The sequence below is a fragment of the Semicossyphus pulcher genome, unplaced genomic scaffold (assembly GCF_022749685.1).
Source record: "Semicossyphus pulcher isolate SPU_LCO1_2020_fin unplaced genomic scaffold, fSemPul1.0.p SCAF_1, whole genome shotgun sequence".
In the NCBI taxonomy this organism is placed as follows: Eukaryota; Metazoa; Chordata; class Actinopteri; order Labriformes; family Labridae; genus Semicossyphus; species Semicossyphus pulcher.
In genome coordinates, this window is record NW_027211603.1 from 17,887,529 (window position 1) to 17,907,883 (window position 20,355).

The window sequence follows — 20,355 nt, forward strand, 5'->3', positions numbered from 1 at the left end:
GGAGGTGCAGGTCAGAGAGGGACACGAGGCCGTGATGGAGATCTGGAGCTGTGAGGAAATCATTTCAGGAGAATCAAGATGAAGGTGAAGGTTTTCCTTCTTGAGAAGAAGTATTTAACCGAATGTTATGTATCTAACACTTTGCTTGTGAGGTGAAGAAAGCCAGTCCAGCATTACCAGGAAAGCTGGGGCTTATTGCACCCAACCTGGATTCCGAAGAGAGAGGCTGCAACCTTCTGCTCTCAGACACACACAATTGCACAATTTTGCTACCTACAACAAGGCTTCAGCAGGAAGAGGTACTGAAAAGAGACATTTACAACATCACTTTGGTAAATTAAAAAGGATCTCAGCTGTACCAGGCAGTCCAGCTGTGTGACACAAGTAATGCTACTTTAGAAACTTTCTCTGTATACATTTAAATTCTGTGTACTTTAATTGTATACTTAAAGTACAATTAAATATTTTTTGGAAATATGTTTCTTACTTTCTAGCAGAATGTTTGATGAGAAGACTACAGCCACTCGTGAGTCTGTAGGTAACCAAGTTACAGCCGGCAGCTTGTTAGCATAGCCTAGCTCTAATAGCTAGCCTAGCTCTGTGCAAATGTAACCAAACATTCACACTGAATATTAAGCATGTCATATATTCTGTATAAAAGCTTTGTAGAAAGTAAATGTATTCTGAGGGGTTGTGTGTTGGACTATTTCTTGGCTGTGGTCAAGTAACTTCCTTGTGTCACAATGAGGTTGCTAGACAACCCGAGACTCGTTACATAACCAACCACAACATGTCAGTTTTACAGTTTTTGAACAGATTGAACAAATAAGATATAACTATATATATATATATAGATGAATAAGATATACTATTATGAGCTTTAGAGGTGATTGTAGTTAAATTTAGTTAGCTATGGATGAATCCAGGCTAGCTGTTTACCCCTGCTTCCAGTCTTTATGCTAGGCTAAGCTAACTGGCTGCTGGGTGTAGCTTCAGATTGAACAGAGGTGAGAGTTTCTCATTGAATTCTTGATGCATCTTTTTTGACTTTAAATCATAATTAACTGACTATACCTTCAAAACGTGTTGTTTTATAGATCCATTAGGTTTCTGCCTGGCAGCCTCACTGTTGCATCATGAGAACAAATAATCACTTCTTGTCTCGGGCGACATTATTACTCGTGATGTTTTTGCTGTTGAAAAATGTGCTCAGCATCTTAATTGTTCCCAGTGGAGTGGCGACCAGGGAGATGCTTTTGTCCTCCGAACCATTCAGCAAATACATTTGTATCATGTGAAACTGGCTGGAGAGATTACACGCCTAATCTGTGATGTGCTGTATGGCGATGTTTGGGTCACAATGTGCGTTATCTCATTGGGATCTTTGCTCTGCTCCTATTACTATATCTGATTTTCTTCATATTATTTGCACGAGCAAATAGCATGCAGTAAATGAAGATGCACTTTTTGTCATTGCATGTTGTTTATCTGTTGCAGTGTTCTGCAGAGAAATAATCACAACACAATCTGCAAAGTAGGCTAAAACGTGGATTCTGCTTTATCTGTTTTCTGCCTTCCGCAGCTCCAATATTTTCAGTCTCTCATGTTCACACTGCGGTCCACATTGTGCCTCTGATAAAAACGACTGATTACTGCGATGAGGCACCCTGTCACTCTAATTTACACGAATCATACACTCCCACTCTGACTTCTGCTCAACCGTGTTAAACTGGGAGCGAATGTCTCTGGCAGTCAGACCCAGAAAGCCTAATTTAATGTACATGCACCCTTCCACACAAATAATCCCACACTGTGAGATTCATCCTGAGCAACAATATGCACATTTGGTGTTTATTGTGCTTCTGAGCGTGTAATTATGCAGTTTGGGATGTGTGGCGTCACATCAGCGAGCAGGACTTTGGTGTTATTTATTATTTCAGAGATTCAGCTGAATGATGAGAAGCTGGAGAAGTTTGGAGAGTTAATGATGACAGGTGGGAGAGACAAACAGCCACATGGGTCACAGCACTGGTATCCACAGAGGCCTCCTGAAAAGAAGAATCACTGAACTTTTTGTGTTTTATGTTTCCACATGATTTACGCAGTGAAAACCTGGTGTAGGCATGTTGTTAGTGCAATAATCAGCATACAGTTGCATGCTAGCTGTCTGCAGTTTTCCGTATTGTGTGTGTAAGAGCAGGACTAAACCAGCCGGGTTGGTTTCCGCCTCACTCTCATAAACTCCAGCTTGCTTCTCACTCACTGTGTCTGGGTCAATATTAGTCAATCGTAGTGGAAATAAACGACACGGCGCTTGTTTGATGGATCCCTTTGCTCCACTTAACAGCTTTTTCACCTCAGATCCAGCTGCCCTTCATCAACCTGAGGCTTCCCACTCGTCCCTGTTAGTTTATCAGGTCTCCTTGTGACTGTTGCTGTGAGTTTTTTCTGTTATCTGCATCAGTTGCCGAGGGAATATACTGCTTTACGCACCACATCTCTTGGTGTCAGCCTTTTCCCTTCTTTCAGACACACACACACATTAAATGTTGGTCAATCTTCTTGTTAGATTCATCAGAGTGAAAGCTAGCAGGGGACTTAGTGTTTAAGGAGGAGGTAGCCTGTTTTCTTCAGTCTTTACATTTCTGTTACCATCACCCCCTCACACACTGACCTTTTTTTTAAAAGATTAATATTTTGCCTTTATTTATAGGACAGCTGAAGAGAGACGGTACATGTGGGGATTAGCGAGTGGGGGATGACATGCACCAAATGATCAGCAGACTGGGAGTCGAACCTGAACCCTACCAACTGAGCTAAACCAGCGCTCCCCACTGACCTCTCTGACCTACAAACTCTCTCTCTCTGCTCTGTCTTGTAGGCGTACCCTGCCAGGTATAGATAATTTGTCAGGTGGGTCGTCTCTTCGGCTCGCGTGCTGCTGGTCGATCAGAAATCAGAACGATGCACAGACGGATTGAACCATGACTGCACGCTGGAGGGAACTCTGCTGCACGCAAACATCAGTGAGGGGCTCATCAGACAGCTGCTGACCTGCAACACACACAAACACATGCTCAGTTTAAAGAGACGACTGTATGCTTACTGTATGTTTTATGTAATCCCAACACAAAAACACAAACGATAGAGCAGCATCTCTAAGATCGAAGCAAAATAGAATCTGTAGCATTTTTGCCTCTTGTTTCTCAGAATGATTAAGATACAGTTCATTTTTAGGATCTATGTTAGTGTCTGTGAGAAAAGAAGGGAAGCTGCACTCTTTAAGAGCCACTGCAAACACCGAAACCTATTTAGTCATTACAAAACGCATGCTGAAACACATAACCTTCATATTCACACAGAGAGCACCGCTGTATTTTCTACATAAAACTTGGACTGTTCAAGCTTTCATTGTGCTTCAGGCTACTTAATGGAAGGTGTAGTGTGCAGAGAGGTGTTGGAGAAATGGCTTTCATTGATTCACGCAGGACAGATGTGGTGAAACAGGAGCAGACAGTGGAGGTAAAAGACGTCCAACAGAGCCATTAACCCACAACTCAACCTGCAGTCAATATTATCTGTCTTTAATTCAATGAGAATATATTCCACTCATTCACTTAAACGTAAGTCTGCTCTGTGACCAAAGGTTGGCTTGTTTTTATCTTTCAAATGATCACTTATTTTTATATATAAAGGCAAGCAGGATTAGTGCACTTGATCCTGGATAATTCTGCTGAATACCAGGGAGACGAAATCGTCGCTGCGTTTCAGAAAATTAAATCAGAGTGACTGAAAAGCCTCTTAACACCTGCATGCCTGCAGCATTCCCTCATCCTGCTTTGTCTCCCCTTTTTAATTATCAATATTAAGTCAGTTTGCACTAATCTCAATGTAACATGATATATATAATACAGCATTAACAGGATTGCACAATTATCCATAATTTGCACTCTATGAAATGCATAAAGACTGCCATGCAAAGCTAACAACACGGCCGTCCTATCGCCTGCCTGCTCTAAATTCATATTGTGTGTGTGCATACGTGTGCATGCACCTGTCTGTGTGTGTGTATTACATGTAAGTACATGAGTGTGCATGTTCATAACCACATGACAACTTTCCATTTGAAAGGTGATCACACATCCATTAACATCTCCGTCCTCTATCCATCATCTCATTTCCCACTCACCTCTCCATTATTCACTCCATCACTTTAACTCCAACACTTTGAGCCGAGCGCGCTCACAGCTCTGCAAACAAATCCTATAAAGTCTCTAATTATTATTCATACAGTTTAGGCTTTATGATGGGAGTTCCTATAAATATCTCTCCCCCGCTCCCTCCCTCCCCCTTTCTGTCTTTCCCACATACACATACTGTTATACATATGCACTTATCCTACACACACACACACACACAAATACACACTTATTATCTGCCCTCTCTAACTCTCTCTCTCTGTTTTGTTTTCTTCTGTTCCTCTCTGATCAGCCGCACAGAGCTCTGCAGGGAGGAGATAAAGTATCTTCTTCTTCTTCTGCATCCTCTCCATCTCATCCCCCCTCCCCCCATCTCCGCACCCATCCTTTACACCACCAGCTTGTAGGGACCAAACCGGGGAGGGAGACGCACCACAGCAGGAGGGGAAGATGAGATAAAGATAGGATGAGTGCACGGCTCATCCTGCAGAGTGAACAAAGCTGTGTAGGTGATTTAGTAGCCGTTCAACATCTGAGCTGGATTTACGCCAAGTGCAGGTTCGATTGACCGAGGAGACGGAGTGCCCCTCTGACCTCTGCAGAGCCAGGAAGAATGATGAGGGGTGTGAAAGGTTTAGGGAGGGAGGAGGTGAAAGTAAAAGCTAAGAGTGGAGGGAGGGTGTAAGTGACATCTGATGGGTGAAATCAAAACTTAGGAGACAATGAAAGATGGAGTGATTTGGAAGAAAAATGTGGAGCAGGATGCGCATGACTGCACATTTTTATTGTTTCGGTTCCACCTCCAGAGGCGCTGTGGCCCCTGGGATGCTTATTTATTCAGGCTTTATTTGATAATTCACAGTGCAGAGAGCTATAGAATTAAAAGAGACAGGGGTGACACAGATCCCATAAGATCCAGCGGAGCCAGCAGGGCGCCCGCTGAAGGATAAATAGTTTGATGTAATTTTCTCCTCATGGGAGCAGCAGGATTGGATGATGTATAATGATCCTGCTATCAAACCAGCAGCCTGGACAACACTTAATAGTAACTCAAATGCAAAGCCCAGGAGAACCTTCCTCCTCATCCTCCTCCTCCTCCTCCTGTAATTGGTCTACTGCCTGCAGGTTCACCTCACGCTAAGTGCGCCCCCGTGTGGCGGGCAGGAGAAGCGCGGACGCCGCGGGGGGTTTAAAAGCCTGAACAGAGGAGGAGCTGTCCACAGTACCAAGGAGCTCCACGCCGGGAAAAGTTTACCTCCAACTATTCCGCTCGACTGAAAGGACGGAGAAACCGCAGACATGGCAACTCAAGCCCAGCAGCCGCCCCACCTGCACCTGGCTGAGCTCACCGCCGCGCAGTTCATCGACATCTGGAAGCATTTTGACGCAGACGGTCAGTGCGCAAATATTAAGCAGTCTGAGGAATGCGGAGTTAACGGAGTGGTCAATTAGTATTTGTTAGAAGCTAAACATTGTATTAGTGTTTTTAATTAGTTTTTTATTTCAAGCAATGGTTTATTATTTACTCTTTTACAACAAATTTGCTCCAAGTGAGAGTTTAAATTCATCTTAAAATAATCCAGAGACGCGCTAAAATACAGCAAAATTAGAATTGTACAGTTATAGCTAATGAGTTAAAGCAATTTTATTTGATATAACAGTATAAGAAATATTGTTTTATTTCATTCTTCATTTTTCACACTTGATTTAAAAAAATACTTTGTGTTTGCGGTAAAACCTCCAGTAAACAGTGACATCTCAGTAACACGTTTGATGCTTTGATATACGATGACTATAGCATGCTTTAATATCATGTATGTTTTTTTACTGTGTCTGAGGTGCTACGCTGGTTTGAAAAATTACAATGAGAAATCAAATTAGACTCCGTCAGAGTTGAGTTATGGAGAGGAGGCTGGAAAAGGTGGAGAGGAGAGAGAGGGGGGAAAAGAAGAGCGGGGGGGGGGGGGGGGGGGTCTGAAAGTGAAGAAGAATGAGAGGATGAAGAAGAGGTGGGGGAGGGAGGGATGAAAGGATGCAGAGAGGAGGGAGGACAAGAGAGAGAGATGGATAGGCAGGGAGGGGGAGTGAGGTGGTGAGAGAGAGAGAGAGAGAGAGGAGGGGATGCTTCAGTGAAGAGATGCTTTCAACTGGAGCTTACTGGGAGGAGCTTCTGAATCTGAGAGCTTATTGGGAATTAACTGGAGGGATGGAGAGTGTGTGTGAGAGAGAGAGAGATCAAATCTTTAACAACTACTGAATAAAAGGGAATAAGTGTACATAAGTGTAATGAAAGGTCAATTATTAGGCAGTGACGTCGCTCTGATTGGTGCAAAGGTAGCTATTACTCAGTATTTTGAGGGGATACCTGAACTTTCCTCACGCAGCCTCGCCTCTCTCAAAACTGGACACTGAGCTAACTGAAGTTGTCCACCAACCTGAAGTCTGTTGATATAAGGGGGCGTGGTTTCTTCCCTTCTGCAATCGTCAGTTTTGTTATGCTTGATCAAGCCCTCTACCTCCTTCAGGTTGACCTTTTCAATGTTGTCTGTGATCATGTTCACCATCGCTCAACTTGATATTTGTTAGAGTTGAAATTGATCACATTCCTATTTGTACAGGGAGAACAGCAGGGGGCTCAGAACACAGCCCTGTGGTGCTCCACTGTTAAGGATGAGGTTTGATGAGGTTTGTCTGTCCACCCTGACACCTGGGTTAGGGTGAGGGTTTAATGCCAGGTCGTTGAGCGGAGAGGTGATTGGATAGGTCTGAGCTTTCTCGCTTGATTTGTTTGTTGTCTATGAGATTAACCAGAATATCTTTGGGTCTTTTACTGTTTGTCACTCAATGCAAGCTATGTGAACGTGTGGACTTGAGCTATGGGAAAATGGGGTAAACATTTTTTGTTCCATTTTTGACTGACTGAGTGACGGTACTTTCACAGCCGTAGAGAGATAGAGTCGCGACATTGCAATGGCAGATCATGGAGCATATTGGACCTCCACTGACTCGACTCTCTGTCTATGAGTCTCTGGATACTTTGTTCGGGGAGTAGGCGGGGCTGCTCCTCCGCTACTCGTCGGCTGTCCTCACCTACGTCCGCAGCGCGCACCTGCTTTCAAACACGTTGTCATCGGCCTCACAAGGACAGTCCTTGTAAAACATTGCCCACAAAGGTGCACATTGACCTGATGCAGTCAGCCACTTACGAGGTTTTGACCTAGTCTTGTTTTTTTTATTTAATAACCTACCAGTGATCACCATGTTATTGTTTGTGAAGGCCCAATAACTTTACATCATATACATCATAAACTGATTATAGTAACACCAGCTGTGGAGGTTGTGTAGTAGAATGAAAGCTATATCAATTTAGTGACGAAACATAAATATGAAAACCTACATGTATTTCCGTCACTGTTTATGGCCTGGTTGTTGTAACATAGGGTTTAGGATAGACTTCATCCTGAGGGATTATTTTCTGAAGCCATCAAAAAAAGCTCAAACCTCCATCGTAAAATCCCTTCAAAACCATGTCCCATAAATTCACTGTTTACTTTCATCAAACAGTGTAGCCTTTTGTTAAGTCCCACACAACCTTCACAACGCAGCCGCACTGCTGACCCGCTGTTTGCATCCTGTTTCATTCAATGCTGTTTTTATTTAACCAAGAACAAAGCTTTTAAAGCAGTTTTTGTGCCTTGACCAATTTAACCATGACCATAATTTGGTGGCTGTGGATCAAAAGATAGTCATACTACATTTTCTTACAGCGGTTATATTTTTAAAAAGGAAAATTTGTCAGGGGCACAAGATCAAGAAACACACCAGAGGAAATGCTGACTATTCGGCTGCTATTTCAGGGTCCACAGAACAATCACATCTGAAAACATTTACAAATTAGTCTACAGATCGTAAGCACAGACTGATCTCTGGATAATTAGTACAAAACGGCTCAGACCTGTAGGACTGCAACATATTTGTTTCATCTGTCATCTTCAATGAGCTCTATTGGAGAAATTGAGTTTAAGTGCTCTGCTCAAGGGCACCTCGCTAATGAGGGTGAAGAAACTGGAGCTAATTACTTCCTCACCTGGAGGCTTAGATCATGGACTGAATTACATAAGTGACAAAATCTGTTGGCTTCTAGGGACAATAACTTTGAAGAAAAGCTGGAACGTTCCTCTCAGCAAGCTTTGCCTTTATCCTGTTTCATCTAATAATTTTATTATAATAATATGTTCCTTTAAACTCCTCCAAAATGTAAATCCCTGTAGTAGGCTCTGAGCACACTTATGGCCAAGCTCTGCCTGCTCTTGGCAACTGAGCTCAACATTTAGTGCCCACTACTCAGCTTTTATATTCCCAATGGTCTTCAGAGAGTTATTTATGCTTTTATCACTCCTAGTCTGGTTTATTTGTGATACCTTGTTTCAAGCCTCAGTCAAAATGTCTCACATGCAGAACTAAATCACAAATTCCAAATGGTGCCATCATATTGTTGTCCGAGTGGGTTAGCAGCATAACGGCCTTGTGGAAGCAAAAAGAGGCTTCCTGTGTGAACAAGCAATGGAAGCTTCGCATAGACACACAGCACTGCTCCGATCTGCCGGCTCAGAGGGGGAACGCCTTCGCCACATCATTCTGCCTCTGTGACTTTTACACAGACAACGAGGTGTAACAGTCCCGTCTTGGAAAGGCTGTGCAAAAGAGGCCATAGAAGCATGATCATACCTTTCCCCATTTTAGCTTACCTTCACTGAGTGCCAATTATGTGACTGATTTTTCCAATTTTAGTCTCGACTCTCTGGCCCTGCTGTAGATTGTTTAAAAGAGGATGTAGCCATTGTGACATCAAACACTGGTTTGGTAACTGCCCGGGATAAGCCAGCAACGATACTGACTCCTCATGGATATGCATCCACAAAACAAGGCTGTAAACATGTTTATATTTACTGTAAAGTTGAACATTTTAATATTCCAATGGGAATTAACTCGCTTTTGGAGTCAGCCTCAAGTGGCCACTCAAGGAACTGCAGTTTCTGCATCTCCCATGTTGCCTTTATTGTTCAGCTCCAGTGGCTGCCTCTTGGGCCCTGCATGGTATTACACTGAGCTACACGGCTGGGCCTCTAAACCACTACTTATCTCTCGTTTCTGATGAGCCTCTGGTGATGCTGGTTTAGCTTTTCCACGGACAACGCTAAAGATCAAGGGTGACAGGGCTTATGATATTAAGACTCCAACCCTTTAGAAAAGATTACAGAAGGAAAATTCTGTGCTATTGTCTCTAAAGACTTACCGTTTGGCTTTTCCCTTATTATTTGATCTTTAACTTATTATATTTCTGCTTTTATCTATTATATCTATCTTTAATTCTAACTGTTCAAATCGTAATTGTATTTGTTGACTGTGTTTGTGGGTAGTTTTGAAAGCTTCTATATGAATAAAGTTATTTCTACTTTTATTAATACCATCATTAATGAATGAACCACTTTACTCGGCGAATACGTCCGACTGGAGAAAATTGGTTCTTCCTCACAGAAATAGTCTGACTCAAACTAAACCCAGACTCTTCAGCCCACTCAATGTAGAGGAGTCTATTTCTGGGGATGAGTTGTGGATTGATTTCTTGCATCAGGGCAGCAACAAGTTGTTTTCTTGACCACAGCTGCAGAGCAGCAGTGACCGACTGAAGCAGAGCTCCAATTGGCTGCAGGGAAAACTAGGACAATTAGAACAAGTGAGAATCTGAAGGAATGATTGGAGCGTCAGAATGAACTCGTGGGCTTTTCTTTACATTTAACACATTTTTTTTTGTATCATTGTTTTTGGTGATTATGAGTTGGATGCTGGATTGTTGTCCAGGTGCCATTGAGTAATCAGCTGTTGAGCTGCGTTTGAAAATGTTAGGAGGAAGAAGGCTGCATCTGCTCAGTATGCAGTGTGCAGTGGTGCGCTCCATGAGGCAGCTGAGATTTGTAATGCAGTTAAACTCTCACAGTGAGCCCCAATGAATTGAGTGCATGGTTGAGGGACTTTGTTAGATGTCACAAGATTTTAACAGACTCCTACTCAGAATAGATAATTTGTTCTTTGCTGACCAGAGACTGTACTGTGTATTCGATTATCTGCTTCTGTTCTGTAGATTAGATTACATAATGCAAAATCCAAAAGAGTAAACTGGTCTTCTGTCGGCTGGAAGGGATGGCTCACAATTTTATTAAAGTTTCTGTTGAGACAAACTTTAGCAAAGAAAAGAGGCAATTTGATTCAGATAAGAAATCTAAGACACTGTCATTTATTACACACATGCTGTAACATAAAATGTTTATATCTTGTATATACTACTCTTCCTGAATGCATTTTGTTGTGAGATAACTCTTTCTGTGATCTGGCACCATATAAATAGAAAACTAGTGAAGGAGTTCAATTGACTTTGTTGATCCCCAGACTTTTTTTGTAGCGCCACCTAGAGTTATTGTTCTTGGTGAAATAACTTCACTTATATTGGCTTGATTGCTATGAAATTTGCCAAAAACATTCAAGTTCCAAACTGCAGGAATCGAAATAACTTTGGTAATCTCTTTCCATCTGTCTGCAACCATAAGTCCAACATCCATCCATCATCTATAACGCTTATCCTGTTCAGGGTCGCGGGGGGCTGGAGCCTATCCCAGCTGTCTTTGGGCGAGAGGCAGGTACACCCTGGCCTGATTGCCAATCAATCACAGGGCTGACTCACAGAGACAGACAACCAATCACGCTCACACCCAGAGCTACAGGCAATTTACAGTCACCAATGAACCTAACGAGCATGTGTTTGGACCGTGGGAGGAGGCACCCGGAGAGAACCTACACATGCACGGGGAGAACATGCAAACTCCACACAGAAAGGCCCACTTCGTCCGAGGATTTGAACCAGGAACCTTCTAGCTATGAGGGGACTAACCACTGCACCACCGTGCAGCCTAAGGCCAACATTTTAAATTTTAATGTGACTAATCTTGTTCTTGGTTTGATCAATTACCTGCAAAACTAATGACTTCACCATCAGCCTGAGCAATAAACAAAGTGTAAATCCTGTTAACATACAAAACAAAGCTGTAGAGCATGGTACCATTATACCTGCTAAACATCAGCGTGTGAGCATATTGGTTAAGATTGAATCATTCTTATTTTAGAGGAACCGACACATAACTAAACTTTATTTGTAACTGAAAGTACATTTCCCATCCAGTCTTTTTCTTCACGTGTCAAATATTGCTGCTGAAAAAGCTGATATAATATTCTTGTTGATGGAAGTTCTTGCTGATTTCTATATCTCACATTTTTCCCGGACACAGTTAAGTACAGAATTTGATTGAACAGCTGTTGAGGGATAATCCAGTCATTACTCAGTGTGAATGCTCACAGATTATAATAAATTAGTAGCAGCTCAATAATGAAAGAAAAACTAAAGATAATATTGAGGTTATAGTGAGTGTTTTGTTTCCACACAAAGCTTTGTGTTCCAGCAGTAATTTGTACATATCTAAACACCAGCTCAACCCCGCACAGATGGTGACACGGAGCACCTATGGCATACAGTGATCACATGAATCTGTGCAGGGGGATGAGGAGAAGGGGGGAGGTGGGGGAGAAAGTGATCATATTGTAAGGGAGATGAGAGGATAAGAGATTAAGAGATGAAGGGTGGTGGGGGTGAATCTGTGCGTTTTACTCTGTGCATCAGTGTTTATTCTAAATTGAAATAACAATTTTATTTAAGTCTGTTTTGTTTACGATAAAAGGCACAACCCCCCCGATCCCCACTGGGATTCTAGACAGATGGGACTCATTCTTCTGATTAAAAAGAGAGCGCTGACTGTCCTATATGTTTCCTCTGACTCGCAGGGAAAACAGCGGAGTAAATTATTATATTAAATAACCCCCGCTCATGTGGCTGTCTAAGAAGCTCTTATCCCAACACGGGGACAGAATGCCCCAATAAGCATCAATCTGCCCACTTTCACCCTCTTAGGCAAGAAAACACTCATTATACTGCTTCACTCCGGCTGCACTGCTCGCTGCTTGTGCTCTGTGTTTTTTCTGCCGCAGCACATCACTGAATCTCCACAATCCCTGCCACCGCTAAATGCCAATTTGGCTTGAGATTTATGAGGAAAGACTATAATCTGTAGATGTGAGCTTGTTTTTGTGTTCCGTTCTTCAGTTCATCAAAGTGAGTTTTCAATTAAAAGTTTTCAGTTTTGAGGAAATGATATGTGATAATCTTTCATCCTGCTGGTGTAGCGCTCCAGGCTTCACTCAAGACATAAATATTGACGACCCAAACTTCTGTTCCGACTTTTAAACAAAATACTGATGTAAGAACAGCTGTAGGCATGCATTAATGCTGCACACAGGCCACATAAGCAGATCTTTAAGCAGCCTCACTGGGCCCTCTCACAGAGGACTCCAGACTGGACGAGCACACAGGCTTTGGCGACTGTTACAAAATTTAAAGACCCCCTTTGACCTTCAATCTTTTTATCAACTTTCATCAAACTTTTTGAACGGTCAGCAAAGCTTCAGGGCGACTTAAAAGCTCCATAACATTATTTTGTGCCAAACTAAGTGAGTTCTTTTGGTGCTTCACAGGAAACGGCTACATCGAAGGGAAGGAGCTGGAGAACTTCTTCAGAGAGCTGGAGTCTGCCAGGCGAGGATCCGGCGTGGTGAGCGTGTGCTTACATATTTAGATTTGCCCAGAGTGACTCCTGAAGCGTTCACATTTAAACAGAACTTTGATTTTTCATGACAAATTGCTCAGTCTACCTTCAATCCATCATTTAACATAATAAAATAAGGACATATTAATCAAAATTGCTAAGACAATGCTCGCCCCTGGAAATTACATTTGCATACCACTCATTTGTTTTGCTGATTACGTTTTTGAGCAGAACTCTGCTGCATGGAATATTTGTTCTTCTAATGTAGGAGGTGCTCTATTTGTCTCGCGCACCAAGTAGCAGGGAGGTGGTCATGGGCTTCTAAAATGTGACATCCTGCTAACATTAAGTGATGGTTTAGCTCAGTTAGAAGAGCAGGAGCCCCATATACAGAGGTTACAATCCTCAGCGCACTGATCGCAGACTAGACTCCCAGTCTGCTGATCACTTGGTGCTTGTCATCCCCCACTCTCTAATCTCCACATTTCCTGTCTCTCTTCAGCTGTCCTATCTAATAAAGGCAAAAGAAAAAATCTTTAGAAAAACATTTAAAAAAATACAGGTGATGTAAGCGCCTGAACATAAGGAGGGAAAACCAATGAGATACATTGGCCGCAACTGTTTTGCCAACACATTCATCATCAGAGCCACATGTTAATTAACACTGTTCACTCATTATGTGGATTGGAAACATTATCTTGCTGGCATTCAATTTCATACAAAACTAATTAGCTGTTGCAAATATAAAAGTAGGCTGATTTATGGGGAACAGGGTTGGCTTATTTTGCATGTTTTGTCTTAAATATATGTTTTAATGTAGGTCTGTTTTCATCTCTTTGATCTGCGATTCAATGTGGTTGCAGGATCCTACACACGCTGCCTTCAAAGAGAAGATGAGGGAGTTCATGGCCAGCTTTGACAAAAACGCTGATGGGAGAATTGAGATGTCAGAGGTGAGTAAACTAATAGAAAACTGTTTCTTCTAGGTCAGACAGATACAGCCTTTGTGTTATGTCGTAACCTCTTATTTATTTTTACTTTATCCTCACTGTGAATCACCTTAAAAAAAATATAGCTACTGTTTTAATGAAGCCTGCATTTCAAATGTCTCCTGTGTTTATGAATATATATTTTAAACCAAAAATAGAGAATATAAGTCTCTGGAATAATAATGATTCTGTCTCCTATCTTCCTCTCTGTAGCTTGCTCAGCTTCTGCCCACAGAGGAAAACTTCCTGCTCTGTTTCAGAGAGTTTGTGGGATCCAGTGCTGAATTCATGGCCGTAAGTTTATATATACTATATATGTGTGTCCCCCACTTTATTTTTGTCTCATCTTAAGCAGTAGTCATTATATTACTCTGTATATTACACCTGCTCCGACAAGCTTTCATACCTATCAACACTGATTCAATGAAGGTCAAGATTTTGGACAGCCCAAAAGAACAGTCTCATCTCTTGTCATTTATCATTGTTGTTCATTATGTTGCAGTATGATAATGTGTAATTTGTCAAGTGATAAGTATGTGCCACTTTGTTTACACGTTTTTTGGTTTTTTTTGATAATACTGTGGAGGCAGCTGTATGTATGCAATGTTTGAGTCCAAGACAATCGAACAATAAAGTATATCGTGTCATATTGCATCGTACCACATTGAATTGTATCGTATTGTATTGTATTGTACTATATCATAATATATGGTATAGTAATGAATTGCACCGTACCGTACAGTACAGTATCGTATTGTATCATATTGTAATATATGGTATAGTAATGAATTGCACCGTATCGTATTGTATTGTATCATATCGTATCGTATTATATGGTATAATAATGTATTGCACCGTACGTACCCTACCGTACAGTATCATATTGTATCACATTGTAATATATGGTATAGTAATGTATTGCACTGTACCGTACAGTACAGTATCTTATTGTATCATATTGTAATATATGGGAAAGTAATGTATTGCATAGTACCGAACGGTATTGTATTGTATTATATCGTAATATATGGTATAGTAATGTAATGCACCGTACTGTACTGTACCATATCGTACGTACATATCATACCTTACTGTATCATCATTTCGTATTGTATCGTATCGTATTGTAACACGGTATAGTAACCTTACTGTATCATATTAGCCTTTTTTTTTCACTCTTTGTTGAAAAAACGTTGCTCTCTGACTAACTGCCTAACTTAACTGAACTGTGAAATCTCCACTTAACTGCCTCAAGTCAGCACAGTCATCACAGCTCGCCCTGTGGGACGCATGTTCAGCTGCCCCATGATTCCTTCTGTTTCCCTGCCAAGTTAGGACACCTTGTTCGTGTGGAAACAGTCCAGTGTGTGATGGTTAATTTACAGCCTGGATGCCGTGTCTCAAACTCAAACACTAGAAGTAGTGTGGTACTGTACTGCAACCTGCGCTGCTTTTATTGGTCATCTCTGGCAGTGTTAAGGTGACTTAAATGAAAATAATTCTCAATTATTAATTCCTATAAGTTATCATTGGAAGTTGCAACCTTTTACCACACTAAAGTAAGGATAGTTCGATGACCAAAACTGAGTATTTACTGCCGTAACAGCATGTACATAACTACATATTTGACCCACACTTCTGCACCAGTCTGTAAAAAACCAGCAGTAACATCTCTCCTTCCTCAGCTGCATATGTAGAAATAATTAGAGAGAAAACAGCGAAGCATGGCACATCTGGCCCTCTGTGATTTAAAATAACATACCCACACTTTGTGTTCCTCAGGCTCGTGTCGAGGAGGGTTTTCAGTGGTGTGATGTTCAGGCTTCTCTGTGCGTTAAAGCTATTCTCAGACAGACATACATTATGAATGGAGCACAGCTTTCTGCTGGGGGAAGGCAGTGAGTGCTGGAGGGGTTTAGGTATCCATCTTTGATAAGAGCTTTGACAAACTCTATATTTAAACAATATCAGCTGAAACCCTTGTACCACTGTCATTACTCTTTGTGATGTTTCTTTAAATCAGTTAATATAGAAAAGGAATTGTGTATTAATGCTTGACAGGGTGGTTGAAGTATTGCACTTGTCTTCTGAGAGCTACTGTAACATCCCTCTTCTCGTGCAGGCCTGGAGGAGATATGACTCTGACCGGAGTGGGTACATTGAGTCGAATGAGCTGAAGGTAACACACATACGCCAAACTCTGCAGGAAGCTAATTAATTTATGTACAATCATTTGAAGTACATGCCAACAACACAGCTGCTCTGACAGCAGTGCAGCTTCTTCACTTAGGTTTACCAGCTCTGTCACTTACATACAAACACACAAACAAAAAAAGTAAAAGTATATAAATAATATTGATACACATCTGTTCTCTGTGTCATGAGTTGTGGGTGTATAATAAAAAGACAACAGGAGATAAATAGTTGATACATGTATGTGTGTGTGTTCTGTAAAAACACACCACCATTTGGGCCAAATGCTTTCTGTCACATTCTGATCTCTGGACATCAGAACCACTCATTTTTACCATCATACTAACATGCTAGTAATCAATCACAATTGCATTATGTCATTGATTCTTTCTCTTTTCAGGGTTTCCTGTCAGACCTGCTGAAGAAGGCGAACAGAAACTACGATGACAAGAAGCTCAATGAGTACACAAAGACAATTGTAAGTATCATGAGGCAATTTTCTTAACATTTGTCCCTCTTTATAAAATAACTTGAACAAAAGGGGCCATGTATCTTCCAGACTCTAGTGTATGGCATATATGATTAATTCAATGATGATTTAAAGTTCTCACTAACTGTAACATTTTTGTGCTGAACATATGCAAGAGTACACCCAGCAACAACACCTTCCTGCCTTTCCATATCTTGTAACTGAAATAACACCCCTAAAGGCTTGAATTTTAATGTTCTAAACTATATTGTTTATTTGCCCCTCCCCCATGTAACTGGATATGATTCGAATGTAATACTAGGGCTGGGCAATATGACAGTATATATCGTAAAACAATATGAAAATGTCTATCGTATGTGTTTTTCTATATCGTCTCATATCGTGATCATCACAAAACCAGCAGCTATGGCAATTTTTATGTCATTTTGACAACGCTTAATGTTCTAGTCCTCGCACGTGGGAGTGTGCCTGGAGCAAACCATAAAGGAGGCGCTGGTTATTAACATGGACATGCAGAAAAGGAATCAGGCTCAGGCCAAGTGAAATCAGAAACTCAGTACTTTTTATTTGTCAAGTATTTAATTCACACAGGATTATCCTAAAAAAAAGGCTTTACCATGTGGTTATTTCATATAGACTAATTGTTTGTTAAATTACTAGAAAACATGATATATCGTGATATATATCGTCATCGAGATATAAAAAATCCTGTATTGTGATATAGGGTTTTGGCCATATCGCCCAGCCCTATGTAATATATGTGTAAAGGACTCAAAACTTTCAGTCTGCTGTGGTTTCTGATAAATTCTCTGCTAATCTTCTCTTCCTGCAGCTGAGGATGTTTGATCTCAATGGAGATGGTAAGCTGGGCCTGTCTGAGATGGCGAGGTGAGTATGTCTGTGGTCTGTTTGTATATTTTAGCTAACAGGATAAAACCTTACCTGTTCTTGTTACTTATCTAACTTGTTACTTGTTCGCAGGCTCTTGCCAGTCCAGGAAAATTTCCTGTTGAAGTTTGAGGTAGGATTAAACCCAAATTGTTTGAAGTCCTATAACTGTGATATTGTGATGACACACACTGGCGATTCACAATAGTACAGTTCAACATTATTGGATCACTACAAGAGGATTATTCATCCTTAAAGTACTGAATGGACATATGGGGCATTGGAAAAATGTGCTCTTCCTTATGTTAAGTCCTTCAGGAATTAAATGTTACAGCATTTTCAAGCCTTTTAAAACATGATATAACCCTTTTCTGTGTTTACACTGTAACGTTCCATGAAAATGATTTGTTATTTGATAATTGAAATTAAAGTCCTGTGGGTTTATGACTTTAATTTGCATCTTAAAAGAGAACTATCTTATCTTATCGGACAGCTCCATGTATATTCTTAGCTAGAAGACAATTTTTGTGTTCATAGCCACTATGTAAACCTTTCTGGAGCTTTAGGGTTCAACATTTGTGGCACAGTGACAATGTTAATCTGCGCCTCCCACATGTATTTTGTCATGCGTGTTCCCATATGTACATGCTAGCTTTAGTGAACAGATTCCTTTCTGACAGGGGATTAGTCCGTCTGATCAGGATTAACTCATCTCTAGTCCCAGTTATCATAATCTGCATGGATTAATATCAGTTCTGGATCTGGTGGGGCTTTTAGCGCTCTCTAGAAATATCCTGCTGTTTCTAACAATTTCCACTGCTCTCTCTTTCACACAGGGCATCAGGCTCACTGTTAAAGAATTTGACTCCCTCTTCACCTTCTATGATAAGGTGAAAACAGCATGTTTGTCTGTGTGTTTGCTCTCACTTGTACTACATATTTATGTTATGTGTTATGCATAATAGGTACATTTCCATATTAACTGTAAGACTGTGTATAACTGATCAAATAACTTGTTAAATTGATTCTATATGGAGACATATTCTAACAAGTATTTGAGTGTCTGAGTAACGCTAAGTTTAAAGCTTCGCTATAGCTGCCAGGAATAATGGACCATATTAACAGGATGACCATTTTCAAATTCTTTTCAAAGTCGCACTGCTGTGTTCCAGTCTGTAAGTCATAAACATACAGTGTGTAGTAAACTGGACAAAATGTTATAGTTTCACCACTTCCAGATTGATTAGCAATTGAAAAGGCAATGGTTAATGTGGCTAAAGGCTAACATGCTGTTTGATAGTGCTACAAGATACAATAACTTGGAAGTGACTCCTTTCCTAACGTTAATATGAGCTAGGAAGTGGCTAAATGCTAACTTGGGCTGTTGTCTAAAGCTAGCTAATGGTTATCATTTGTGGATTGATCTAGAAGCAGTGAAATTATAATGATTTGTAAGATTTCAAACATTTATACGACTAACAACCTGGAACATAGCAGGACAACATTATAACAGCATTTGAGCTTCCAACCCTGAACATGACGTCAGTGGAAAATGGCCACTGTCCGAATATGATGAAGGATGTCAGTTGGTCAGTGGGTCCATCACTTTGGTTCAACAACTGTTTCATACATTCATTATCCCCGGAGGTTCAATCTTACATAATGTGGTGATCTGCTGACTTTTCTCCAACATGAGTTGACATCTGAGGTTTTGAGTGAGCTGAACTTAGGGTATGTTTTGTGTTGATAAGCTAATTAAAGTATGCTAGCTAGCAAAACTAAGACTCTGAACTTTGTTAGCATTGTGTCTGTTCAAAATGTGCCTGTGCCAAAGTACAGTCTCAAGGAGCTGCAAGCATGGCTGCAGATTCTTTCTTGATTTCACATTGAATACTTTATCTCTGACCTCCCACTTTGTCCCTTTCACCAGGATGGTAACGGGTACATTGATGAGCAGGAGCTGGATGCTTTGCTGAAGGACCTCTGTGACAAGAACAAAATGGTAATGAATAGTTAGCCTATTGATTGATCAGTTCAGGTTACTTTTCTACCTGCCAAATATAGAGCTGAGATGTAATAGCTGCCTGAGATGCCTCTGCAATGTACTGTATGTTTGCACCATCCATAGAGCACTTTGTAGACCTCTATGTGCCTCCTGTGTCGTTTCTGGCAGGACGTGGACTCGACAGGACTGGTCGGGCACAAGAAGAGTATCATGAGTCTGTCTGACGGGGGGAAACTGTACCGCACTGAGCTGGAGATCGTCCTCTGTCGGGACTCCACACTGTGACCTCCCTGCCTGGGACCCTGACACCTCTCTCGCCCCATCCACAGCCTCCTCCTTCCTACCTCCTGATGTAACCTGGTGCATGTGTGACCCTTAACCTCGCTACACAACTTAGATTGAAACAAAAGTGCTCCTGAGAGCCAAAAGTGTACCGCTGGCCCTGCAGTTTTAGCTTTCTACCCCTCCGAGGGGTTTACTTATTTATTTATTTTTATGTAACATGCATCCCACAGTGACATAGCAATGACTACAGGAATTTATTGTGTTTTTATTTATTTTGTCCCCATTTTTAATATGCATTTGTATTTTTACATTCATCTATATGTTCCTCTTTGAGTTAAAATTAAAAGTTATGTTCTGTAGCATCTGTTCATGTATTTTAATTTTTTCTGTTTAATTTAATATGATCCTGTTTTTCTGACGAGGCTTATACTGTTCTATTAAATATATATTAAATATATTACTGAGAGAATGAATAAATATAACATGATAACTCTTGTCCCAGTTTTTCACTTGCATTAAAAAGTCATATCTCTTATCTGTTGTGTTGCACCTGAGCTCTAAGAGGGATCGTTTCAACTGTGCCGCTGCTTCACTGTGA

The 20,355-nt window shown here is 41.0% G+C and overlaps 1 protein-coding gene across 1 annotated transcript; it reads left to right on the top strand.

Moving 5' to 3' along the window:
• Positions 1-5,441: 5,441 nt before the first annotated feature.
• On the top strand, positions 5,442-20,056 carry LOC138589909 (calretinin-like). Its single transcript, XM_069660395.1, has 11 exons — positions 5,442-5,592; positions 12,837-12,913; positions 13,771-13,860; positions 14,110-14,190; positions 16,019-16,075; positions 16,490-16,567; positions 17,412-17,467; positions 17,561-17,600; positions 18,304-18,357; positions 19,398-19,469; positions 19,641-20,056. The coding sequence occupies exons 1-11, from the start codon at positions 5,499-5,501 to the stop codon at positions 19,755-19,757; spliced, it is 816 nt and encodes a 271-aa protein (XP_069516496.1). The 5' UTR covers positions 5,442-5,498; the 3' UTR covers positions 19,758-20,056.
• The last annotated feature ends 299 nt before the right edge of the window (positions 20,057-20,355 follow it).